At 39.4% G+C, this 25,318-nt stretch overlaps 4 protein-coding genes, 1 long non-coding RNA gene and 1 pseudogene across 9 annotated transcripts; 1 reads left to right on the top strand and 5 right to left on the bottom strand.

Annotated features, from left to right (window-relative positions):
• Positions 1-115: 115 nt before the first annotated feature.
• On the bottom strand, positions 116-3,795 carry LOC119984560 (calnexin homolog). Its single transcript, XM_038828560.1, has 6 exons — positions 3,635-3,795; positions 3,474-3,543; positions 1,025-2,154; positions 841-912; positions 641-754; positions 116-547 (listed from the first exon to the last, which is right to left on the bottom strand). The coding sequence occupies exons 1-6, from the start codon at positions 3,716-3,718 to the stop codon at positions 413-415; spliced, it is 1,605 nt and encodes a 534-aa protein (XP_038684488.1). The 5' UTR covers positions 3,719-3,795; the 3' UTR covers positions 116-412.
• A 1,744-nt stretch (positions 3,796-5,539) lies between these two features.
• LOC119984669 lies at positions 5,540-6,594 on the bottom strand. 2 transcript variants are annotated; one of them, XR_005464952.1, is made up of 2 exons: positions 6,085-6,594; positions 5,540-6,008 (listed from the first exon to the last, which is right to left on the bottom strand). It is a non-coding gene; the product is annotated as an uncharacterized LOC119984669 (long non-coding RNA). The 2 variants fall into 2 exon arrangements; XR_005464951.1 differs by having other exon boundaries at positions 6,245-6,589.
• Positions 6,595-8,216: 1,622 nt separating this feature from the next.
• LOC119983297 lies at positions 8,217-9,410 on the bottom strand (annotated as a pseudogene).
• A 1,087-nt stretch (positions 9,411-10,497) lies between these two features.
• On the top strand, positions 10,498-14,484 carry LOC119984482 (calcium-dependent mitochondrial ATP-magnesium/phosphate carrier protein 2-like). 3 transcript variants are annotated; one of them, XM_038828464.1, is made up of 5 exons: positions 10,498-10,774; positions 11,054-11,573; positions 12,737-13,513; positions 13,614-13,704; positions 13,852-14,484. In XM_038828464.1, the coding sequence occupies exons 2-5, from the start codon at positions 11,132-11,134 to the stop codon at positions 14,042-14,044; spliced, it is 1,503 nt and encodes a 500-aa protein (XP_038684392.1). In that variant the 5' UTR covers positions 10,498-10,774; positions 11,054-11,131; the 3' UTR covers positions 14,045-14,484. The 3 variants fall into 3 exon arrangements, with proteins under 3 accessions (XP_038684392.1, XP_038684394.1, XP_038684393.1); XM_038828466.1 differs by having other exon boundaries at positions 10,934-11,573; XM_038828465.1 differs by having other exon boundaries at positions 10,498-11,573.
• A 2,910-nt stretch (positions 14,485-17,394) lies between these two features.
• Positions 17,395-18,979, bottom strand: LOC119984082. Its single transcript, XM_038827849.1, has 4 exons — positions 18,576-18,979; positions 18,430-18,488; positions 17,749-17,866; positions 17,395-17,641 (listed from the first exon to the last, which is right to left on the bottom strand). The coding sequence occupies exons 1-4, from the start codon at positions 18,821-18,823 to the stop codon at positions 17,557-17,559; spliced, it is 510 nt and encodes a 169-aa protein (XP_038683777.1). The 5' UTR covers positions 18,824-18,979; the 3' UTR covers positions 17,395-17,556.
• A 1,697-nt stretch (positions 18,980-20,676) lies between these two features.
• LOC119984080 (pentatricopeptide repeat-containing protein At5g50990) lies at positions 20,677-24,793 on the bottom strand. Of its 2 annotated transcripts, XM_038827844.1 has the most exons (4): positions 24,575-24,793; positions 22,686-24,403; positions 21,360-21,528; positions 20,677-20,969 (listed from the first exon to the last, which is right to left on the bottom strand). In XM_038827844.1, exons 1-2 carry the CDS (start codon positions 24,687-24,689, stop codon positions 22,887-22,889), a joined length of 1,632 nt encoding a protein of 543 aa, XP_038683772.1. In that variant the 5' UTR covers positions 24,690-24,793; the 3' UTR covers positions 20,677-20,969; positions 21,360-21,528; positions 22,686-22,886. The 2 variants fall into 2 exon arrangements, with proteins under 2 accessions (XP_038683772.1, XP_038683773.1); XM_038827845.1 differs by lacking the exon at positions 21,360-21,528.
• Between the last annotated feature and the right edge of the window lie 525 nt (positions 24,794-25,318).

Below are 25,318 nucleotides of genomic sequence, written 5' to 3'. Positions count from 1 at the left end.
GATTTCACTTCGTTCTGTGTTTCTCAAAAACAGTATTTATATACCAAAACAGTATTCATATCCCATCACTTACAGTCCAAAATTTGCAACACACACCCATCTAACGAATCTGTGCTTATCCTAAAATCAGGGCTTTGATTACCTTAAAAAATCCACAGGCACAAAAGAAAACAATTCAAGTGTTGTTCATTATCCTTAAAATCCTCAATGCACCAACTTCGAGGCACAAAAAGAAACTACGAGGGCCTTATGAAGGCCTGATGGATTGTCGCATTTACACTCTTCATACATCATTAGGTTTCAAAACAAAGCAAAAAATTACCAACATCCAAGAATCTAACTACGAAACGACTATAAACCTTGATTCTCCCGTAAGTGAAATGCCATAGCCACTAGTCCTCAGTTTCATATCCTAGTTATCACGTCTTCTACGGCGTGGAGCAGCAGCAGTATCTTCCTTCTCATTCTCATTCTCATTCTCCTCTTCACTGCTTCCTTCTTTGTTTGAAGTCTCAGCAGCGACACTGCTTTTTGGCTCCACCTTTGCCTGCAAATTGTGTACCAACACGATAAGATTAGTCTGTCAATGTAACATTGGAGCTTCCTAATTAAGAATGCAACATACACATCCAATACTCACAGGCTTCTTTCCTCCAAAGATGATCTTAAATAAAACGGTCGTGATAACCACAACAATAGAGACGAGGACCCCAATGGTAAGATTTGGTTGCTTCTCTCCCTTTTCAATTATATCCTGCAAGTCAAAGCTGTATATCAAGCCATATCCCTCTAATAGGTATATAATTTGCACCACGTACAAACAGCTACATCATGACTTACAAGAATTTTAAGCTTGTGCGAACTCAAGAATGGAATATCAGCAATCTTGTATAGGAGATCGAACACCTTCTTCTGCATATGAAATGAAGTAGAGGGTGAGAGATAATACAGCAAACATGAAAAGAGAAGACTGCTCCGCCTCTAACAACCATGATTTGCAAGGAAAGAATGCCCAATTCATTACCTGGAAGCCTGCAAGAGCACCATCTGAACCTGCAGCTTCATCCTCCACCTTCTGTTTCTCCTTCTCCGCTGTAAATTTTGGCTTCCAAGTGGTTTCCCTAAAGGACTCTGCCACCTTTTCATCCTTTGTAATCAAAATATTGTCAAACAGTATACCATCTTGCATGGTCCAAATCTCAATACCAATGGCAGCAATACGCTCAAAGTCAGGCTTGTCAAGCTCAAAGTAATTTGGGTTTGGAATCTCCTGGGGTTTCCAGATGCCCTTATAGTTGGGGTTATCAATGAGTGGGGTATGCCATTTTCCCTTGTAAGCCGGATTCCTCTTCGTTGGCCTCTTCCATTCACCACACCCTGGGGCTGTATCACACTTTGGGTTATCAACCTTAGGTGCCTCCCATTCACCATCCTCATCATCATCCCAATCTTCAGGTTTTATTGCCTCAGGATCATCTACCTCCAGAGGTTCATCATCTAGCCAACCTTCAGGTTTCTCCACATCCTCATCTTCGATTTCCATGGGTGCATCCTCATCCCAATCATCCGGCTTCACGGCATCAGGGTCGGGAATTTTTGCTCTCTCGTCCCAGTCCTCAGGTTTCTTGTCATCTGGATCAGGGATTGTTTTGGCAGGAATTAGTGGTGGTTCAAAATCTTCAGCAGAGAGGAAATTTGCCTTCTTCTTCTCCTCCCCATCAATGAGAATACGTAGCTCATTGTCAGGCTTTATAATGGCTGTGTAAACATGCGGCAGCTTGTCAGATGGAACTGAGGGTGGGAACTTGAGATGATGTTCAACGAACTCCCCACTCTTTGGGTTCTTGTGGTTCAGTATAAAGTGCACCTTGTTTGTGGCACCACATTTGTCAGGACCAAACATAATAGAATAAGGTGATTCATTGTCAAATCCTTTAGCCGTCCACCCAGCCTCCTGGGGCCGAAGATATTTTATATATGCACCTCCACATTCTAGCCCATTTTGTAGGAAGGTCTCATATTGGAGGACAACAGTACCATCCTTAAGACTCACAGGCTTGTCGAGCTCTTTGACAATTGCATACTTTTTGGCCATCTCACTCACAAGAAGTCCATAATCATCATGCCCCTCACTCGTTGAGTGCTTCCAAACACCTACAACCAACACAAAACGAAGATGAAACACCATCTTTAAAATCAAAAAAGAAAAACAAGAAAAGTTCAGACAGAAGAACGTGTTCATGCAAAAGTAACTCTAGAAAGAATATACTTGCTGACACACTTAGATAGGATCACAAATTAATGCCAATAAACACCTTAACATCACACATGAACTAACCCCAACAACAATTTCAAATACCAAAACCACAGACAAGTAATTCCAACCCAAAGTGCACCAGAACAAGTATAATGAAGTAACAAAACTGAATCTAAGTTTAAATAATACAATTATTGTCAATGCTATCATTATTACATATAGGCATCTAGTCGAGTAACAGGGTGCATTGTATTACGTGGAAGCCAAACACAAAATCTGCCATAGATAGAACAAAATTGCATACATGGTCAACAAAATCTGGGGAGATCATTTCAGATTGGAGCCTAAGGCTATAGATGATTGACAACTTCCAACATACCACAAGATCGCCAATATATGTGAACACATACATAGCAAGCAGTATGATATGTTTGGACAGGAATGATCTAAATGGATAGGCTTGAGCCGAAAAAAGACTACATCAAAGTTTCTAATTACCTGGAAACTATAGAATCTGAGATAAGTTACTTCTTAATATACTTATATACCAAATATAAGTAGAAAGTTGATGATTTCTTTATGTGCTCTAAGAATTGTAAGAAGAACAAACTTGGGGCCTGACACACTAAGAACATGATTTCTTCATGGTGTATTTGAGCTCCTGAGAAGAGTTGTTCTTGAAAACGGTTTACCAAGGTATAGATTGCACCACCTAAACCCCAAGTGGTCTAGGCATTCTATATTCTTCTGTGCTCAAAATTTTCCAAGACAAACCATCATCATTATGATTTTACTCATGGAATTGGAGAGAAAAAACTATGTCTATCACAAATCTTTTACTCCCTCATAGTTTCCATAAATATTATGTACAATCATCATCTTATGCCATTCACTAAAACTTATTTCTCAGAACACACTGCATTTGTATGGATCTGACTAATTTAACATCGTACCCTCATAAATGCCCCTTTGTCAACATTACCATAAAAAAAAAATAGTCATTTTCTAATTTCAATCAAAAGGAAAACACTGTTTTTAGAAAACGATAATACTGATAATAATGATAGTAGTAAGGACAAGGTCACAAACATGGTAACATAGACGAAACTTCACAGAACTTCACCTAGAATATCATTCGAATAAGATCTTAAGTTAAACAGCAGAAAATGGACATGGCACATACAGAAAAAGAAGAAAAAAGATCCAGAACATTTACCTTTATAGTCATCTTTATCGGAAACGATCCATCGCCCTTCGAAGGTCTCATCGAAGGATTCGTAAAAGATCTGAACCAAAAAAAACAGATAAATATAAGAAATTAATACAAATATGCACACTCGGGACGTATAAAATACAAAGTTGAGAAGCTGCCATTACCGTATCATCATCCGATGCGCTGAGTTGCTGAAACGAAACAAAAGCTACGAAGAACAGCAGAGCTAATCGCAGAGAGAGCCCCATCTCTCACCCGCAAAAACCCTAAATGAACTGATGAGAATGGTGCGTTTGATCTGAATCTAATCAAAGGATGTAGACTTAGAATTCTCTTCTATACTATATAGAACTTTGGTTGCTGATAAGTTGCTGGTCTAACCAATGACAAAAGTTGCCACGTGAAATCATCCAATCATAGTCTTCCACGTAAGCATTTATGGTATGTCGATGTAATGTGGTTTATATTTTATTGAAGTATTTCATACGCACTCTTTGAAACTGCCGTACCATGATCGCTGAGCCTGGGCCCATGTCATGAGAATTTGTCAAGAGATAAAGATGAAATTATGGCCCAAGTAACCTCAATTTGAACTAATTACTCGATAATTTAGAGACTAAAATGGTATATATTTTATTTGTTGGAACTTTATTTTCAAAGACCATTTTTAGCTTGAAATGAATGGGCCTAGTAAATTGTTATATAAATATCTACCTTAATAGAGGCTTGTTCATTTGTTATATATACCCGTAGGACCAAATACGTAGGCTTTTTATAGTAAAATTCTTATGGCTTTTGTCATTTCTGAACAATTTTATGAATATTTTCCCCCAATCTTTATCTCCTCAGCAATCAACGTTATAGCATCACTAGCAATGAGCCCGCGCTTTGCGCTGGGCTATTGTTCATCGATGTAACCCAAGAACAATTTATTGGTAAGGTAATTATTTGGTTTAGAGGATTTTGAATCTCATGATCCGCAACAACAAAAGGCATTAAACATTTATGCTTTGAATGGGTAAATCAATCATTTGTCCTTGTGGATCCGACATTAATCCTCTCATACCTACTAATTGGTGTACTTGAGATGCATTTCCTCTAGCTCCCGAAAAAGACATTATATGGACTGGATTACCAGGTTCAGTCATTCTAAAATTAGGATTCATTTCTTGGCGCAAATATTCGCTTGTAGCATACCATATCTCAATGGATTGACGTAATTTTTCTACCGCGTGTACATTCCCATAATGATGCTGTTTTTCCAAAAGAAAACTTTGTTGTTCAGCGTCTTGGATGGCTACCGTAGTAGGTAAACTTGAGGGTGAAAGAGATATCACTTTAGGCTTTGTTGATTTACTACGTGATGATTTTATTGAAAAAGACCGAAGCCGCTAAGAAAACAGAACAACAATATGAAGATAAAAGAAAATAAAATAAAGAGGATGAAGCCACCTCCGAGTGAACCACGCCCCTTCCGAAACAGATCATTCCACATGATAATCCATATGCCAATTTAAGTTTTGCTAATCCATTTGTTTACCTAGAGTAAGTTATGATTGTGCTTGGTCGACACAGGAAGGCAAATAGCGTGAGTACTCCGCGATTCACTCAACATAGGATCATACATACTGCAATCACCATGTCCATGGAGTTGCTTCTCTCAAATACTCTTTTTCATGACTTTTAAGAATGATGCAGGGGCCTATATTATTGAAAACAAAAATTAGCCAAGGAGAACATTAAAGAGAATGATCATAAAAACTTGAAAGAATACATAAAATTGGTCCGAATGACAACATATGCAGTAAATTGGACATGCCCAATCTTAATAAATCTTTCTGCACTCCAACATCAAGACACTTACATTTTTAATAAAATTCAACCTGAAAGTGGAAAATATTGTATGAATTTCCCATTATACACAAATTCTCTGCATTAAAAGGAACTTCGCCAATCATGAAACAATTAGGCCAAAAGTGTCCTCATAGCATCACTGCGTTGAGGTCATATTTACATATCACCGAGTGAAAGCTGTCAATCAGAGATCTAAGAAACTGCACACATGAACATGAAGAATAAACAACCGATTCAGAAATGGCCAGAAAATAGGATACATTTGTTTCGTTTAAATGAGTTCACCACTTACACAAATATATTCCCAAAACCTTCATTAATAAAGATCAGGAAATGACTTTTGCATCATCAGTTCAAGAAACAAAAGGCAAATAAAAGATCTTGCTATAGAAACATCCCATAGAATCCACAAATATCATGGTAAATAACACAGGAAACAATAGCGTCACCCAATTTAAATCAGCCAAAAACCGTCCACGTCTACAAATTCCTGAGGAGAAAAAAGGATAGTCACCAGAGCAAGGCTAAGATTCCCCGAGAAACACCCAAAAACAACAGTAGAAGGGATGACCTTCTCCAAACTATTCCCATCAATCTCCTTCTGATCCATAATCTACTGGCAATTTGAACCTCCTCCTGTGCCACCCTCCGCAGACGATCTTCTTCCTCTTTTCCAGCTCCAGTCTATGGAGTTCAACAAAAAGCAATTATCACTAATTTTAACAACAATTAGGCATCCAACAACTATAGATCATCAGACCTGCAGGCTGAACTACTTGGACTCATGTACTTCTCAAGATCCTCAACATGCAAACATCAACAAATAGCAGCCATGACAATATAGAATTTCAATTAAGTTAATTTTCAGATCAAAACCACAAATAACCAAACAAAAAGGCCTTCAAAACTGTGAGGCTTACCAGGATTAGAAAATTTAAACAAAAGCATCTGAGACACATACTGGTCCCGTAGACTGACTGAGCTGCGTAGATTCATGTACTTCCCCAACATCCTCAACATGCAAACAGAAACAAACAATACCCATGACGATACTTCACTCTCTTTCGATTAAAGTCTACCCACAACCAGAGTAGGAGAGGAGAGGAGCTCCACAGAAGCAAAAGTGAACATTGTTTTTGGCAGGGAAACCAGAGCCGGCCGCGGAGTAGGGTGGAGGTAGAGAAGAGAGAGGAAAGCTTTTTGTGTTCCATCGAAGATTGCAGAGAGACAAACGTAAAAGCTTCGTGAAGAAGTTGTCAAAGACACGTGTCAAAATCTTCTCTACAAGTGTCGTACTCCTATTTCTCAAAATACAGGTGAGTGATTAAACTGGGACCCACAGAAAACATACAAAAACAAAACCACATCAAAATCTGACGCGGGTCCCACAAAAAGAAAACAAAACCAAAGGCACACGCGAGAGTATAGAAAAACCAAGAAACTCGCCCGCGATTGTACTGACTTGCCTTCCCTATTAGTATTTTCCATAGATAGATAGGAATTTATTGGATACCATTGCAAGCATTGCATATCTATCAAAATTTTGCAAATTATAGGATGGATATATACTGTTCATGTAAATTCTACGTGAACTAACTGCCAACAGTTGAGATTCAGGCTGTGGCGTTGATGACGAACCTCTCGAATCCTGCTGGAATAAATGAAGAATGATTCTTGGTGGCCTGTTGACACTCCGATGCTCAAATCAGTATCTTTCTTAGGAGTAAATCAAGACTGTGAATTCTCAATTCAAACTACATACCTGGGATGAGTCGAAACATTCATTTTATAACGATGAGTCATGGGCATTGTGATTCAATTCCAACAAACTCCCCGCCATATATGTGAGGACTGTGAATTCTCAATTCAAAGTACATACCTGGGATGAGTCGAAACATTCCTTTTATAACGATGAGTCATGGGCATTGTGATTCAATTCCAGCAAAATCCCCGTCATATATGTGAGATCTCATGACCGTTAGGATTCGAGTGTTGTTTGGATTCGTCGGATTCTCTATCGTTCCCTTATATATCCTTGCCTTGATTTGCAATTTGAAAAGAGTCAAATTTGTATAAACTCCCTTCCGTCAACGGCTGCTCTGTATAAAAACTGAGATTAGCCGTTGAGGGAGAGAGAGTTCAGACAAAAGTTTGGACTCCTAATTCCAAAGAGAAGACCTTCCAGCCGGTGATGAATTAGCCACAGTTATCAACCGTCAAAGAGAAACACTCCAATGAGTTCAAGAAGAAAATACATTATACATGGGAGCACACTGCACACTATTTCAAAAACTTAAGAGAGAGAGAGAAATATATACACACACATATATATATATATGTTTGTATATATATATATAGGTCAGGGAGCTCAATGACTGCAAAACCACACAATTTGCCACATACATGTAGGTGGATGACCTTTTGAATATTTCTAGGGTTGCATGATACCAGTTATTGATTTATTAATTTAAAACTTGGCAAATATGTTAATTTTTGACGAGAAAAACAAAGTGGATGTCTAGGTTTGCTTAATTAGTAATAGTAGTTCTTCGACGTTTCCACAACATTTTATGAAAAAGTATTAGGACAAGTACAAACTTGGTTTTATTAGGGTTTCTTCGTCGTCGTTTCTCCTGAACTAAAATATATATTAAAAAACCCAATTAATTATCCTCTCTCACAATGCACAAAATTAATTAACAAGAAACTTGTGCTTTAGTGATAATTAACTCTTTACAACTACACAAGATGCAATGCTATTGGCTTGCCTATATATTAATTAATAATGTGGAGAATAAATGTCTCCCCATGGACTTATTCCATGCTACAAGGGTCAATATAATATAAATGTGTGTGCATGATATTATGGTGGATTGTGGATTCTCCCGATTTTCCTTTTCCGTGAGCCAAAGAATTTGCAGATATATGTATTTTTTTAGGTGATAAATGGGCCTATATGGCTGCATTAACAGGCCCTTCTGCTATTTGGATGGGCCTGAGCCCTGCATTCGACGGGCTTTTAATTTTCCCATATGGACCTAAGCTTTACGACCGTAAGTGCAGCCGGTCCTTTTCAACAGTTGGTACTCCTCCACGGAATCAGCAATTTGTGAGGACGTCTCTTACCAACCATGGACATTCACAATCACAGGGTCATGCAATCCAAAGGATTTGACCCAAATGTCTTGGATCACAAACAATGGTGAGAAAACTTTTCATCCATTTGAAGCTTTGACGACCCACAAACCTGCAAGTATTTATAAAACCTTATACTGGAAGTTCTGGTATTTACAATCATATCACAGGGGAGTATCTAGAAAGGTATCCAGCATCAGTATTAGTTACCCAAAAAACAAGAGAGAAGCCGTTAACATAACATACGCAGAAAGAGCAGAGATTGTCATGAAGCGAAGCAAAAGCAGTTCAATAGTAATGGAGCGTAGGATCAATCCCAAGGTCCTTGAGAATCTCTGCTCGAGGCTTGTAAGCAAGCACATCTTTATGAATAGGATCAGGCATCGCATAATCCAAGCCATGAAACTCCTGGACATGAGCCACCTTCCTGAAGAGCGACTTGGTCAAGAACTTCTCCGACCAAAGAATCACCGTTTCAGGCTCCTCTATCTCCACCAGCCTCTCCCGTGTCTTCTTCCTCACTCGCACAGTCGGCGAGTACGCCAGTTGCTGCTTCGCCGTGTGAAGGCCGAGCAAAGTGGACAGTACTATCATCCCGAGCGCCACGTACACAGGAACAAAGTCTCCCTTCAATGGGAGCGTGCTTCCCTGTGTGGATGTAGAATTTATCGGCGGTCGGTGCGTATGCCTTCATCGTCGGTGTTGTTGACGTGGCGTACGTAGCGCCGCCTCTTAACTTAGTAATCATTTGCCTCCAGTAGTTCTGCACAACAAGTCAAACAGAGTAATTTGAGATTTTGATCAGTTCCAAGCGAGAAGATAGGTTGTGAGTGAAACGACATCGTATACGGAAGTATGAAGAGGAGACAATACCGTTGATCTGAAAGCCATAATCGGAACAGTAGACAGTGAGATCGATTAGTATCACAAGACTTCAAAACAGTAGCAAGAGATTCGTAGCTTCGTCTATGAAGTGAAGTTGCAAGAAGATTCTTGATCAGTGTATATATATAGTGGAAAGAAGAGAAGGCGGGGTTCTGGAGGCCCGTAGCTTGATGTAGGAGTGGAATGACATGTGTCGGCTGGTATATTTTACAGCATTGACAAGAAGACTCATGAAGCGCCACGTTGTTTCCGAGTACTCAGTCTCGAGATACCCTTTCAGCCTTTCAGGAGCACAGCCTTGCGCAAGCAATAGGTTGTTAAGTTTGCACAGAAGAAAAGCCCACTTCAAAGGAACCAATGGGCTTTTAAAGAGAGCCCACTAATGATCAGTGGCCCAGTGGGTCCAAAGTCCAAGCCATAGACTGAGATGCCAACTATGATGGACTCTTTCGTTATCCAACTCCTAATAGATTGTGGCCCAATCGATAGAAAGGTCTGGGCCCTATGGGCTAACAGGCTATCGTAAAGTTTGTTAAGTTGGAGTTTTCTCTTCTAATAAAGAAAAAATAAATAAATATCCTCTCCTATTCTCCTCCCACATCCAAGGTTCTTAAAACCGGACCGGTCATCAAATCGGAAAAGTCTTCGATTCACGGTTCAAAGGTTCAACCGGGGTTTAAACCGGGTTTGAACCGGTTTTAATGTAATGAATTATTTATATATATATTTATATTATATGCATATAATATGTAAGAAAACTTCATAAAAATATAATATATTCAAATAAAGTACCATTTTAAATAAAGAAAATCTTATAGCCTAGTGGTTAAAACCTTTTTTAATGAACAAAAGGTCATGAGTTCAAACCCTACAAATAACAAAATTTCAAAAATATTTTATTAACATTAATAAATGACCGAACCGGTCAAAACCGGTCCGGTTCTGACCGGTTCAACTGAAGAACCGGCCGGTTCAACCGAAAATATCCCGGTTCACCAATCACCGGTTCTGGCACCTCAACCGGACCGGACAAGTGGCCGGTCACCGGTTGGACCGGTCCGACCGGCCGGTCCGGTCCGGTTTTCAAAACACTGCCCACATCCCAGCCCCGGATCACCAAAAAAAACAAATATCTTCTAGAAAAATATAATTGAGAAGTGCAAAGCCACGCAACCACAGACTGCCACTCTCTTCCACACGCAATTGAGAGACACATTTGGACCAGGTGTGATTGGAGTTGATATCGCTATCTCATTAATCTCAGGTCCACGCCTTCCTCTCCGTCGTCTCTGTGACCACCGACCATACCCAATTTCCACACGTGCTAAAATTCCATATCATAACGAACCCCGCAAAAAACCTTCGGAGCCTTCTTTCCACCACCTGAGATCGGCCATTGATTCCCGCAATTACAAATTTACAACCACAAGGTACTCCTCCTTTTTCTTTCTTTCTGTTTTCTTTTTCTTTCGATTTTCGCAGTATCCAAACGTGGTTCTATCAAATCAATGCTTTGAATTTGACTATGGGTTTTTCCCTTTTTTTTTTACCCCATCAAAAACTTAGTCCTCTTCTCTCACTATTTCCAGTCAAATATTTGGATCTTTCTTCTTCTTCTTCTTCGGTTGTTGAATTTGATTGGGCTGGCGTTTCTGAATCGATTGACAATGCACTATAAATAAACCTGACGCTCTTTTATGCTTGCTAAGATCTAGACAAGAGGAAAAGATGTCGTATCCCATATTCAGAGCTGGGAAGTGGTAAAATTGGGTGGTTTTTGAAATTGCATGTCGGGAGCAGGGCACGCAGTGGAGCACGTCGGGGTTCCGAAGATGGAGGCGGGCAGTTCCGGTCGTTGCAATCCGGTTAGGAAACCGGGTCCGGTTTCCATGGATCACGTGCTTCTTGCCCTGCGCGAGACAAAGGAGGAGAGAGATGTCAGGATTCGGAGTTTGTTCAATTTCTTTGATGCGGCGAACGTTGGGTACCTGGATTACGCGCAGATCGAAGCTGGGTTGTCAGCGCTGCAGATTCCCGCGGAGTACAAGTATGCCAAGGATTTGTTCAAGGTTTGTGATGCCAACAGGGATGGGCGTGTTGATTACCAGGAATTTCGCCGGTACATGGACGCTAAGGAGCTCGAGCTGTATCGGATATTTCAGGCCATCGATGTTGAACACAATGGATGCATTTTACCTGAGGAGCTTTGGGATGCGCTAGTTAAGGCTGGTATACCATGCATTTCTTGTCTTTGCCTTTTGTGATTGGGTTGCATTGATTACCGATTATGTTTGATAGAGAAATTCTGTGTTTAGAGATTTGGAAACAAGTACCTGTTTCCGGTAAGCTAGCAGTTTTGACTTTTAGTTTTATAATTACAGTTGGGGGATTGCCATTCATTTTGTTTGCGGTTTTGCCCCTCTTTATCTTTCATCACTAAACTGGAAGACTTCATACCAGATTGGATATTAGAAAATGTTATTTTGTTATGACTGTCGTCATAAGTGTGATGGTGGTTGAAGAAATTATTGCTAGGGGATCTTATGTACTCTTGTATATAGTGAGGATCAGGGATAGTGCCTGTTAACGCTCGTAAAAAAGAGAGGATGATGACCATAGTAAACAGCATTCACCAATTCGCAATGAATATATTCTAAAGCCTTAAAATTTATCCACAGGCATTTTCCATGGAGACTTCATTTAGCTCCGGGTATGGATACATGTGGTGCTTTTAATGTATTGCCATGAATAAGATTGTACTGGATCTTGAGTTTGATCGGATTGCTGGTTGCCTGCCCTTGTTTGGTTTTCCTAGTGCTTTTGGGGCAGAGAATTTATGTTTGGCGTGTCCTAGAATATGCTTTAAGAGAAATATAAAATGTCTTTTTTTCACTTTTAACCCTCAGAAAATTGTTAGTTCTGCATCAATAGTTTTTCTTGCTCATTTATAATTGGGGCAATGACTATAGCAGTGCTACATTGTCTGGGACAGTAATTTCTTCCTTGCAGTTTTGGGTTTGGCTAATCTAACTGGCAAAGTGTTCTAATTTTCGGTAACATTGTTGTCCATCGTCTTGCTTCCTCTGCTCTGTGAACCTGTCTTCCAGGGTCAAGGTGGATGTTTTGAATCTTGATCTTTTATGAATGTCAGTATATGTCACTAGTGTTGTAAAGCTGGGTTGGTTTTGCTACTTTGAAAATTGTAATTACATTTTTGCATATTCTAGGCTTGATATATGAGCTGTATTTTGTGCCATCTGCAATTGTTCCTTCTTCTTAAATTGCCTTGCTTAGTTTTGTTGCATGTGGTGTTATTTTCTTATGCTGTCCATTCTTTGTATGCGCTTCCTTTTGTTTTCATCTTATAAGCCCCGGCAGTTTCTCTTTTGCAGGGATTGAAATTGATGATGAGGAGCTTGCCCATTTTGTGGAGCATGTTGATAAGGATAATAATGGAATAATAACTTTTGAAGAATGGAGAGATTTTCTTTTACTCTATCCGCATGAAGCTACTATTGAGAATATCTATCATCACTGGGAAAGGGTATGCCATGTGGACATTGGTGAACATGCTGTTATTCCTGGAGGCATCAGCAAGCATGTTCACAGAATTAGGTATTTTATTGCAGGAGGAATAGCAGGAGCGGCTTCTCGTACTGCAACTGCTCCTCTTGATCGCCTGAAAGTGGTTTTGCAAGTTCAGACAGGACGTGCTGACATTGCTCCTGCTATAAAGAAGATATGGAAGGAAGATGGTTTATTGGGTTTCTTTCGGGGTAACGGGTTAAATGTTGTGAAGGTTGCCCCTGAAAGTGCCATCAAGTTTTATGCCTATGAAATGTTAAAGAATGTCATTGCAGAGAGCAGTGGAGGTGATATAGGAGCAGCAGGGAGACTTTTCGCTGGGGGTATCGCTGGTGCGATAGCACAAACTGCTATTTATCCCTTAGATCTTGTGAAAACTCGCTTACAGATTTGTTCTAATGAAGGTGGGAAAGCTCCCAAGTTGGGAACACTAACAAGGGATATATTGGTTCAGGAGGGTCCTCGAGCCTTCTATAAAGGTCTTCTACCTTCGCTTCTTGGAATTGTCCCATATGCTGGCATTGATCTTGCTGCCTATGAGACCTTAAAAGACATGTCAAAGACATATATTCTACATGATAGTGGTACTGACTTCCTAGTGTGTTTTTATTTTTTTTGTTTCTTTAAAAAACAAATTCAGCTTTGCATCATATTAATATCTCTTCTTAAATATTTTCTCTGTAGAGCCTGGCCCTCTTGTTCAACTGGGTTGTGGAACCATTTCTGGAGCTCTTGGAGCAACTTGTGTTTATCCATTGCAGGTTATTAGGACCAGGTAAGATGTTATGCATCAAAATTGATCAGCTATCTTTTCTTCTCATTAAATTGTTTCTTGGTCTCAGTCTCTCTTTGGTTATTTTGAACTTTCACCTAGTTATATTTGTCACGATCCTATTTAGGCTAATTTATTGTTGTTTTTCAGAATGCAAGCTCAACGTTCTAATGATGATGCTGCTTATAAGGGAATGTCTGATGTATTCAGGAGAACACTTGAGAATGAAGGTTATAGGGGTTTTTACAAAGGACTTTTCCCAAATCTTCTTAAGGTAGTGCCAGCTGCAAGCATTACTTATATGGTTTATGAAAGTATGAAAAAGCGTTTAGATCTTGATTAGGGAATGCTAGAGCCAAACTGGGTGGCATCGTGCTGATTTTTGAGATGCCAATGATTTTTGTTATTGAATGACGAAAATAAAATTAATTAGGTGACATGATTGTTTGAGTCATAGATGCCAGTTCCCTCTGGGGATTGTGCACATAATTTTTCCGGTGTTTATTTAAACTAGATGATGAGAGGAAAGTTTATATATGACATTTATGTCTGACTTCGGATTAATAGGCTTGTCCCAATTCCCTCGAGTCTAAAACCCCCTTACTTTTTTGGGTTAGATTGATGTTTACAATACTGAATGAACACAAACTTGCAAAGATCTTATTACACTGCAGAGAATAATGTGGCGTTTAAAGATTTTGCACGACGAGTTTTTCTCTTTGTACTGTATGCAGATTCTTACTTCTAAGTTCTAAGTATACACTTTGTTGATTATGCTGCATACATCAAACAAGTTCTACAGAGTTTTGTTGAAAGAGATGCTATGTTTGTTTCTTCAATTTCCATAGAAATTCCTCTGGATTTTCATGCTAATTCTTGTACCTGGGCTAATGCTGTCTCCTTGCCAATATGAAGCGGGATTACCCGTTACCACAACATGAAATAAGCTGTTAAGGATATCCTAATTCAACTCATTGTGTATAACATTCCAAAGAACCTCCTTATTTCATTCCAAATAAATTGTATCTGATGATGTATTGGATTTTTTTTTTATTAAGCTTGCTTTGTGGGAGCATGTCTCGCTTATTGGAGTTTCTTCTTACTAGTAGTGGTTCTCCTTTCCAAAAATTGCGTTTGCTTGGTTTGGAGAATGATACAGATCAAAATGGTTTCTCCTCGATAGGGATGTACTTGGTTACTTACTATTAATAGCTATACTCGGCTAAAAGAAGCTCTGCTAATTTAGAACAACTCAGCCCAAACTCTGGCCGGGCTAGGCACGTGGAAACCCGCCCGACAGGTTAGTTGGGTCGAGGTTTAGCGCAAACGACTTGGAAATAGTGACACCAGCTTATAATCGAACTTTTGATCTCTGATGAGATTCTTTACGTCCCAAATCCGGAGAAATAGCTAGCTATACTATTGTCAAGTGGTTACGAATAGTGATTTTATAGATGGAAAATAGATACATAGCTAGCCCTCAGTCAGTTCAGTTTCATCATATTACGATACAAGAAAGAACAAGCAGCCAAGCAGGCACGGCCAAAAGTAGTAGCAAAGTAGGAATGATATCTCAATGAGCATTACACTCTGTTGAAACACTACTCTGGTTCAGGCAATGTGAAGCCTACCCGTGATGCCCTCTTTCTCAGTTTACTTTCTGCCTCAAATCCTGCATGGTTGCCGTTGATGGGCTGAGATTTGAGAAGCCATTCAAAGGTAAAAAGCTCAAGATGCATGCAGAGAGAGTATGATTCATCGAAAAACAAAGTTATAAACAAACATTGAGAAGTAGCTGAAAGAAAACTGCAGAATATAGCCTTATTTATTTGGACTTGGGAGTAGAGAATGACTAGGCTGTAGCTTCAAACTATAACCACATACATAATATACTTGTAAACACAATCCAGTTTGTGCCTACAACTATAAGTGAAAACCCGGAAGAAAGGCGTTGCCTTCCCTTTGCCTTTGTGACTTGCCTTGTGAACCCTGCGCATACGATGGAGGAAGAAGAAAGATACCCACCCTCCGTCATCCTGCGCAAGCCACTCTCATCTCCTTCTTCTTCTTCTTTCTTCTCCACATCTCCAGTCAGCTGAGAGTCCAAAAAACTGGAACTTACTCTTGTCTTGCCATTGCTTTTCCAATATTCCAAGTATATAATGACACTCAGTAGTGAAAAAACAAATTTTTTTTTAAAAAGTATTTAAATGGACAAAAGAACACAGATCAGCATAGAATTAGTAGTCATATTTCAAACTGGTCCCCGTTAGCATTTATTCCCTCATTGAGTCATGCTTATCCCACTAAGGATTTTATTATTCCTCATTGAGCGTAGTCAATATTCCATGAGGGGGAAAAAGGGCTACGGGAAACTTGATAAAAGAAATATGAAAGGATAGACACATCCGAGTAAATCGAATTATAAGGAATTGGAAAGTTGGTTAAAGCAGTTATATGCCTGCAAAAAACAGGTACAATCGCTTTGCGCCGTCCACCTAATCCCCCATTTGAATGGGTGCAAGATTCCGTGCCTGGCACTAATACCTTTTTTAAGTGGAGATTAGAGTGTTAAGGAGCTATATGTGGACGGACATGATTAAATGGTTCAACTTTTTCTCCTCTAAAAAAGGAACTCATATGCTACTTTTTTGGCCTCTATTACTATTAGTAGTGTATTGTTGTTCTCGTCCAACGCCTTCCAATAATTTGAGGTTCATGTTCCTTTTCTTTGTTTCTTAATTCGGAAGGTGAAAGAACACTACAGTGAAACTTGACATATTGGTTAAATCCATCAAGTCAATGCATGCTCTTCAGTTTAATACTACATCCACTATAGTATCTGGCTCGAGTGAACAGGGCTATAAGTCTCTGTAATGACAAATTTGGTGGTTATCAAGTGACAAAGGGGTTTAGTGCTCTAAATCTCATATCGCTCATGAGAAGAACTAAAGTGTAAATATAATAGACCAAACTTTTTAACTAGTAACAAGTATTTTTCTTGATTTTAAATTAGTATGGACTGATACTGGCCTAAGAAGACAAAGTCGTAAAGGGCAAGTATGGATTGATTCAAAAAGGATAAAATATTACTAGTGCCGAGAGGTGGAGTTGTTGTTTTTACTACCACTTATGACCATAGATTTTAAGTTTGATGACATCACATGTCATCTATCTTAATATCAACGATATTCATTGGGTGGGATCCGAAAATTTTCCCTCAACTTCAGCCCTTTTATTTCAATGGACTGTGTTGTCCACCTATGGGCTTCTTCAATAATAAAAAAACCCAATCTATAATCCGGTTTGGACAAATTTGATCATTTGACCAGATAGAGTTTTGTTAAGCGAGTGGGTTGGGCTGACAATATTTCGGCTGAGCATGGTGCTGACAATGGATTGTGGCTTGCCCGGCTTCCAGACCTTACAGTTTCGGGAAAATCTTTTTGCAGAGCGACGTGAGGTAGGTGATGCGACTAGGAGGAAAGGAGGGGTTGATATCAAATTATCAATGCTGATTCTCTGTCAGGCATCCCGTTCCCTGCATTGTCTTAAGAAACACATTCCCTGATGGATTTTACTGACTAATGAGATCACCAAGGGTCACTGCTGGGGTGGGAAAAATACTCAGTTAATCATGAGTAGAATTGACCGGACAGCTTGTCCTCTAGTACACTCATGCTCCGAACAACAGGCTGAAATCGAGGAATAAATTTGAATTTTTGACAACGTATTTATGGAAGACAAAGAATGCAGTGGAAAACAAGATGTTCTACATATGTAAAAGAGATTACAAGAACAATTGTCAACAAAATCACAGAATGCTAAGTGCTGCAGTTCGAATCATAATGTCAATCACCCAGGAAATGAATTGTTGAGGTAGAAGTATAGACCAACCAAGGCTGCAATCCCAACCACAACAGCAATAGGCAATGCTCGCCTGCCCCAGATCAGATGAAATCACAGGTACGAAAGTTTAAATTAAAACATTCAACGTTTACATGTTAAATGAAGGAAAAATGAACCAATTCTAAGAATTATGCATACCCAATTGCTTCATCTCTTTTAATCTGTGCCTTACGAGTCTTCCTTACATCTTGGTCATTAGCATTCTTGGTGACAGCAGGTGCATATGCTCTAAACCTTCTTTTAGGAGCTCCACAAACTGCAACCCAAATTTAAAGCAATCGGTCACAAGAACTCATCTAGTGTCATAATTCAAAGAAATTTTGAAGAAGTAGAAGGAGACGAAAGAAAGTTTTTGGCGCAAATCACTTGAGGTATTGTCCATACTTTGAGCTCAAGGCTCGTGTGGCTTTGTCCTTCTAAAAGGCGCCTCAAGGGTTATGGGTCATGTGTTTATAAACCACGTTGCTTAAGACTTCACCAAACGACCCTGCACTTGTATGCTTGGTTATGCGAGGTTCAACATGTGAACTATACGGGTTAGGGTCATTGTGATAACTGGTAACTCACCTTGTGTGTGGTCTATCCATAACAACATCTGAAAGACCCAACAGATGACCCGAACGGGTGGAGGTCTTTTCAAGCAGCGAAGATTGACCAATGCTTAATGCATCTTATTTGATATGATAAACCCACATTGACCAACATAAACATAATTGCGTTTAAACTTGTGAATTAACTTTTGCACAATCCATCAAATTAAAATCTAAGTAGTTCATAGTAAGCATTCAAAAACAAAAGGACGATATGAAATTAGCTTACCAAGACAGAAATAGTTATCAGGCAATTTCTCAAAAGGAGTCCTTTCATTGTAGATGTACCTGCAGAAACAAGCCCGGTAGAATCAATCATATGTAAATTCATGATTTAAAACCCCAATTCAACGAAGAGAAAGAAAAGAAGAGAACCCGCAATCTCGACATATATAGGCTTGCTTGGAGGCGACACGCATGGAGATCCTCGGTGCAGTAGCAGCGGCAGCTCTAGTCTTTTGATGACGAGGAAGCAATAGGTGAAGTGAATAAGAAGAAGAGAAGAAAGACGATTTCAATGCGAAACGATCGGACAGTCGCCGGAGGCCAACATTACCGGTTGGAACAAGAGGAGAAGGAATTGGTGATGACTTCGTGGTGGTGATGGGCACATGGAGGGCCATTTTCTAGTACCTTCCCTTCCTTTCCCCTTCTGAGTTTCACATATTGGAAACAGAGTGGAAGTATAGAAAGAGATGAGAAGATAAGAGAGACTGGTGATGTGGAAGCGTGGCTTTCATGCGCATGCCATCTTTTTTTTCTTTGTATTTTTTTAGTGGTTAAAGAAATTTTAGTGGCCCTGAAAATTCTTTTTCTTTTGGGAAAATCATGGGCCGGTACCAGTTTAGAAACTTATGGACAAATAAGTCCAGCCCAAAACAGCTTATTCCTCTAAGGTCCACTTCTTGCTTAAGTACAATTTTACCCTTGATTTTACTCCAAAACCACGAAAGGGCAAGTTTTCAGCCCAAACTCATTTTAATGCCAGGCTTCAGTTGGTTCCCCTCCAAACTCTGCAATACTTATGCTCGACCCCAACAATAACGCACAGAGCAAGTGCCTTGCAACAAGAGCAAATATGTCCAAACAATAAACTCAAAAACAAAAACGTCTGTGTTCCCCTTTCGCATTCCCCATTACTTGCCTATAAAAAGAAAACTCAGCTCCAATGAACTAGTCATACTTTCTGTCCTTGAGAACCAATCATTTTCTACCTATCCACCAATGACTTTGAAAGGGTCGTGTGGGTACTGATCATTGACAAAAGGCCCATCTCAAGTTCTCAACTACTGGACAACAATAATGACCTCAATAAGAAATCAGGCACAAAATTATAGTAGTATATACAGCAGCAACAGTATTAGAAGTGCCATCTATCTTGAGTCAATCTGGCTTAGAAAAAGAACTTACATGGCACAAGAATTGTACTTCACGTCCACTGGAACCTCGGCAGCAAAGACATGCACCATCCTTCAATTGGTCGGTCAATGTTACTGTTTCAAAACAGTAACATTGGTCGGTCAGTATTATTATTTGGAAAAAATTTCAGATCCGATCAATTTTGGTGGTTGTTCGTCATACCACCATCACAGTTGGACTCCCCTTACTGATACACACAATGCCCAACCAGGTACGGCCCAAAACGGCCACCGGATATGGCCGTTTTAAAACAGTAACATTGGTTAATGTTACTATTTCAAAACAGTAATATTGGTCAGCCAGTGTCATTATTTGGAAAAAACTTCAGATTCGGTAGATTTCGGTGGCGGTTCGTCATACCACCACTACCGTTGGACTCCCCTCACTGAGACCCACAATACCCAGCCAGTTGCCGCCCAAAAATGGCCACCGGATATGACCGTTTTAAAACAGTAACATTGGTCAATGTTACTATTTCAAAACAGTAACATTGGTCGCCCAGTGTTACAAATGTTACTGTTTCAAAACAGTAACATTAGTCGGCCAGTGTTATAATTTGGAAAAAAAACTTCAAATCCGATCGATTTAGACGACAATTTGCAATACCATCATCACCATTAGACTCCCCTCATAGAGACACATAATGCCCAGTCATATTTGGACCAAAACGACAGCCATAAAAATATGAGAGAGAGAGAGAGAAAGACGTAGTAAAGAGAGATGTAGTAGAGAGATAGAGAGAGATTCAACAAGAGAGAGAACGTTTTTGTGATGAGAGAGAGATGTAATAGGAGAGATAAAATTATTGTGATAAGAGAGAGATGTAGTAGAGAGAGAAGATATAGTGAGATAAGAGAGATATAACATATAACAAGAGAAAAAATCATATTAGATCTAATCCTCTTTGAAAAAGGGCAAAAAAGGAATAAAATAAAATTTAAATGATTTAAATATTATTAAAAATAAAAATGGACTTATGAGGAATAAAGTTTTTTAGAGTGGACTTAGATGTCCAACAGTTTTGAAAGTAGTATTAATATGTCATTTTCCATTTTCTTTTTCCTAGAATTGGGTAAAACTGCACTTTTCAGATAGTTGGGAATGAGGCTGGTCCACTGGGCCTCCACGGCCCAGTAGCTGATGGAGCTTCTGGGCTTCCTAACAATCAAAGCTCGAGAGGCCCACCTGAATAGCGAATAGTATACTATCGAATATCGATCATACCAATTGGCCATTTGAAGACGATCCTTGATTGCAGCGACCATCCTTTCAGAGTCCTCTCCAACAAGGAGTGCACTAAACGGCCTGAACCCTAGTTTCTTTCACAGCAAGCTGCGCCGCCATAGTTTTCTACAATGATGCAGTAAGCCAAATGAGTTGAAACACAGAATCAGTACACTTCAACGGTAAGACCTCAGCTGAGGTGAAGTGCAACAAATAGCTCACAAACCTACTGTAAAAGCAAGTGTATTGAATTAAAAGGTTGATGGACAAATCAATGGCTTAAATAAATCCCTCTCAATAGCCCTCTCTTCCAGTGAGAATGTTTGCGGATAAAGAACCACCCAGTCAGAGCTCAAGAACAGTAAGCACTTAACGAGAATCAAACAAATTAATGATGATACATATTAATATTCAGCTGAACTAAGAAAAATTCAAAACCTAGTAACACCATAAAACAAGTCAACAAGTTTATTTGCAGAAATTAGGGAGTTAACATGGAAACACAAAGTTACTTACTTGATAACGGAAGCAAGCACCAAAGTGATGGGGAACCACAAAAAGGTGATCAGCCCCTTCTGTGCGATTCCAATAAGACCAGTTTGAAGAGATAAGCTGAATTGCACTTCTCATCATTCTAGGTGATTTAAAAGGTAAAGGGAGGCCATTTGGTGTCAGGTCACAAGTACTGTATACAGGGGTATAAAACCAATCAGTTTCCTCAGGATTGAGGGTTCAACAAGACTATACAAGAGAAATCAATGCATAAAGACTCGGGAGCAAACATCTGGGTGAGGCATCTCGAGTCCTTTTGCAGGATCTTCTTGTTCAATTTGCTAGGCAATTAGAACATAGAAACTCTCAGCCTTCCCACTGGATCATTTTCCAAGACCATCTCAGTACTTACTACATTTCACATGAAACTGTTTGTTCTCTCCAGAAAATCCATAAGCTTTTTTCAATGAGCAGTTAAAGTTAAAATGAGCATAATATGAAGAACGAGTAAATGCTGGATATATTTAGGCCACAGGGACCACAAAAGAATCTAGGTCTTATTTTACAATTATTTTTTTGCCGAATAGAAAAATTTTATTCATATGGCACCAAGGAGGTGCACTAAAGGTTACAACGAGGCAATACAGATAGACTCAAGAAGATTGCTACAAGAACATTAAAGCTTTAGAGTGGAACAAGTATTATCAGTAAGAACAACTAAAGAAGATTGATTACTTATTGCCATAGGTTTTCCTATTCCTTCCTTTCATAAACCTTTCCAGGGAAGCAACAATAAGACTATCCAGGGAAGCAAGGTTCTGTAATGTGGATATCTCTCAATCAGATCATACAAGAATATCAGGCCTACAACACGGCAAAGTCAGTGGCTCCAAATCGAAGCCAGCAGGGTATATGCACCCGCTGGTACGGAGATTTGGTAGTTAAAATCTTAATACAGAATAAATGGAGTGGAGACTGGATCCGGGATCCCTATAAATTAAAGGTACAATATAAGGAGCTTGAAAAGGGAGTAGCAATTAAAGTATACATTCTCTTTCATGGATGTAAAACAGGAAAAGCACTCCCCAAGTTATAATGGAGCTAGGTTAATTGAGCTTCTACTTCAAGCCATACAAGGCATCACGATATCAGAGAACAACAAAGCAATAACAATATAAGAAAACAAACAAGCCATAACAATCCACAAAGCACGAGTCCCAGGCATACTTAAGCGGTTAAGCTCATAAGAAAGTTCAATCATATAGGTCTGCAGTCCATATACATTACTAAAATAAATGCAGAGGCAAAAAGGTATTAAAATCTGAAGATGTGAAAGGACATGAAATATACCTTTACATCCAATCAGTCATCACTTTGTCAATCAATAGTCAATACATTCTGGACTCTTGTCCTTCAACCGCTCCACAATATGCACATAGGGACACAGGGAAGACATTGCTCAGCAGATCAATCCTTCCACCTTCAATTCTATCAGCAATTCAACTATCATAGTCTGAGAAAGCATGTGCTCATTGAGAATTACAGCGATGATTACCAATAATCAGCACAAGAACAGAAACCACCTTCAAACCGGTGAAATCGTATTCTGTCCCTCACGATAACCACCCTGCTTAAGAGTTTTGAAACCATTTTCATCCAACAGTGACAGTCATGGCATATTCGAAGGTTACTTGAAACCCTAACTTCTGTTCCAGGGCTAGTTTTAAGAATCCCATAAGCCAAAGCCAATTTTTCGCAGTGATGGAATAAATTTCCTTCTTTTTCCTCTTCAGAGACATCCATCATAACCAACTCTGTTGCAGGTGTGAATCCCTCCAACCTTGTCCGTTGGATCAGACCTTCCAAGACTTTGTATAAGGCTTCTGTTTCAGGATGAGATCTGTCACCCGACTTAAATTGGTGAATGACTCCCCCAATTTCAAACCAACTTTTTGCCCGAAGTTTACGAACTCTTGATTTTTTCATCATTTCTCTCACTCTTTCGGCACTATTCCACCTCTTTAAAGAGCAGTACATGTTTGATAGTAACACATAATCTCCACTCTTGGGATGAGAAATATTTTCAATTGCAGCTTCACCCAACTTTGGCTTTTTGTGGATTCTACAAGCACTGAGAATTGTCCTCCATATGACATTATCTGGCTCCATTGGCATAGCTTCAACCATGAGATATGCCTCGTCCAGAAGGCCAGCTCGACTGAAGAGATCAACCATGGCTCCATAATGCTCGAGTCGCGGCTGAATAGAGTAACGACTTGTCATTAAATCAAAATACTTTTGACCTTCCTCAACCAAACCACAGTGGCTACATGCTGTTAGGAGTCCAATAAAAGTAATATAATCAGGAAAAATATTTTCCACCTCCATCTTTGAGAATACCAAGATGGCATCTAAACCAAACCCATGAATGGCTAGCCCATTAATCATAGCGTTCCATATACACACATCATTGCGTGGAACACTTTCGAAAATGTCTTTTGCTGTTTGAATTCTACCGCATTTTGAGTACATGTCAATAACTGCTGAAATTAATATGGCATTCAGTTCAATTCTTTTCTCTATCATTAAACCATACACCCACAAAGCACGATCAAGAGCTCCAAGTCGAGCACACCCACTAATAATGGATGCAAATGTAAATTTATCAGGTTCAATATTTGAGCTAAGCATCTTTTGAAATAACCTAAATGCCTCCTCAAATTGTCCATTTTTAACGTATCCTCCGACCATTGAGTTCCATGTTACAATATCTCGGACATGCATGCTATGAAATACCTTCTTCGCAATATCGCATTCTCCCTTTGTCATTAAACTCTCAATCACTAAGTTCAGAGTCACAATATGAAAATCCCTAACAGAAATTTGATCAAGAAGTCGACGAGCAAGATAGAGGCTATCACAACACACATATGTTGATAATAAAGAAGCTATTACCGATGGGTAAGTTCCATACCCAAATACAATGGCTCTTGTGTGGGTTTGTAGTACCGCTTGGAAATTCATGGAGAGTTTGCAGGTTTCAAGAGTGCGACAAAGTGTTTGAGGATCTGAAAAGAAAAAATAAAAATGGTTGATGAATTCTTCGATAAAAAGAAAGACCTTCTATGGAGAATGTTTTCTGAAAAATCTAAAACAGAAACACAGAATCTAACTTAGAAAGAAAACATATTAGATGACCCAAGCAATCAAAAAGAAGAATTGGAAGGGTGGGTAAGTACCCCTTATATCGCCTGAATTCGCAGGAGACGTGAGTAAATTGTGGGAACCGGTGCATCTGATGATTGAGACGGCGGGTTTTGAAGAAATCAGCCTCTTCGCCGCAAGTCTTTGCATTATTTTGCTCCTTTCTTCGCGGTTTTCACTAGTACTGTCTGTCTTCTCTGAACTTCTGTCCTTCCAGAGAATGAAAATCGCGGCAACCTTTAGTGGGCTGGGCTACAAATTGGACTCAGCTTGTAAACTGCAAATCATCTCAGTTTCGGGCTAGATATGGGCTTAGCACTGTTGTCACTTCGTTTTAAGGCCTTGAGGCCCAACCATATTTTTTCCAGGCCTCTCTTTTTTCGTTTTACCGTTTGTATCTAAAGGCTAAAGCTGAAGCCAAGCCGATAGGCGTCTAGGAGCACTCAGTAAAAGACAAGTCGGGTAAAGGGAAAGTACTGTTCATGGCGGGGCTGAAACAGTAACTTTGCAGCATAGACATGACGTGTCATCATCCAATTGGTTCTTGAGAGCTCCGTTGACGGAACTACCTAAAGCGGATATCTCTCACCACAGGAATTTTTTTTCAAGAACTCTGATCTCTTTTTTAAAATCGGGAAATTACAGTTTCAGTCTTTCAGATCCTCTGGGAGATTCGCGAAATCAAGACGTTGATTATGAGGCCCTCTTATTTTGAGACACGCGTCATGAAGTTAGGCAGATGATTGAGCAGGAAACACTGGATTGTTGTACCACAATCT

The sequence above is a fragment of the Tripterygium wilfordii genome, chromosome 18, assembly GCF_013401445.1.
Source record: "Tripterygium wilfordii isolate XIE 37 chromosome 18, ASM1340144v1, whole genome shotgun sequence".
Taxonomy (NCBI): domain Eukaryota; kingdom Viridiplantae; phylum Streptophyta; class Magnoliopsida; order Celastrales; family Celastraceae; genus Tripterygium; species Tripterygium wilfordii.
This window is presented reverse-complemented; position numbering and strand designations above follow the sequence as displayed.

Coding starts and splice junctions, on each gene's coding strand:
- LOC119984082 (XM_038827849.1), bottom strand. CDS start 18,823: ATGGCCCTCCATGTGCCCATCACCACCACGAAGTCATCACCAATTCCT. Junction 18,489..18,575: donor TATATATGTCGAGATTGCGG/GTTCTCTTCTTT, acceptor TTGTTTCTGCAG/GTACATCTACAATGAAAGGA. Junction 17,867..18,429: donor TGATAACTATTTCTGTCTTG/GTAAGCTAATTT, acceptor TTTGGGTTGCAG/TTTGTGGAGCTCCTAAAAGA.
- LOC119984482 (XM_038828464.1), top strand. CDS start 11,132: ATGTCGGGAGCAGGGCACGCAGTGGAGCACGTCGGGGTTCCGAAGATG. Junction 11,574..12,736: donor GGATGCGCTAGTTAAGGCTG/GTATACCATGCA, acceptor TCTCTTTTGCAG/GGATTGAAATTGATGATGAG. Junction 13,705..13,851: donor TTGCAGGTTATTAGGACCAG/GTAAGATGTTAT, acceptor GTTGTTTTTCAG/AATGCAAGCTCAACGTTCTA.
- LOC119984560 (XM_038828560.1), bottom strand. CDS start 3,718: ATGGGGCTCTCTCTGCGATTAGCTCTGCTGTTCTTCGTAGCTTTTGTT. Junction 2,155..3,473: donor CGATAAAGATGACTATAAAG/GTAAATGTTCTG, acceptor TGTTGGTTGTAG/GTGTTTGGAAGCACTCAACG. Junction 755..840: donor CGCACAAGCTTAAAATTCTT/GTAAGTCATGAT, acceptor TTTGACTTGCAG/GATATAATTGAAAAGGGAGA.
- LOC119984080 (XM_038827844.1), bottom strand. CDS start 24,689: ATGCAAAGACTTGCGGCGAAGAGGCTGATTTCTTCAAAACCCGCCGTC. Junction 24,404..24,574: donor GAATTCAGGCGATATAAGGG/GTACTTACCCAC, acceptor TTTTCTTTTCAG/ATCCTCAAACACTTTGTCGC.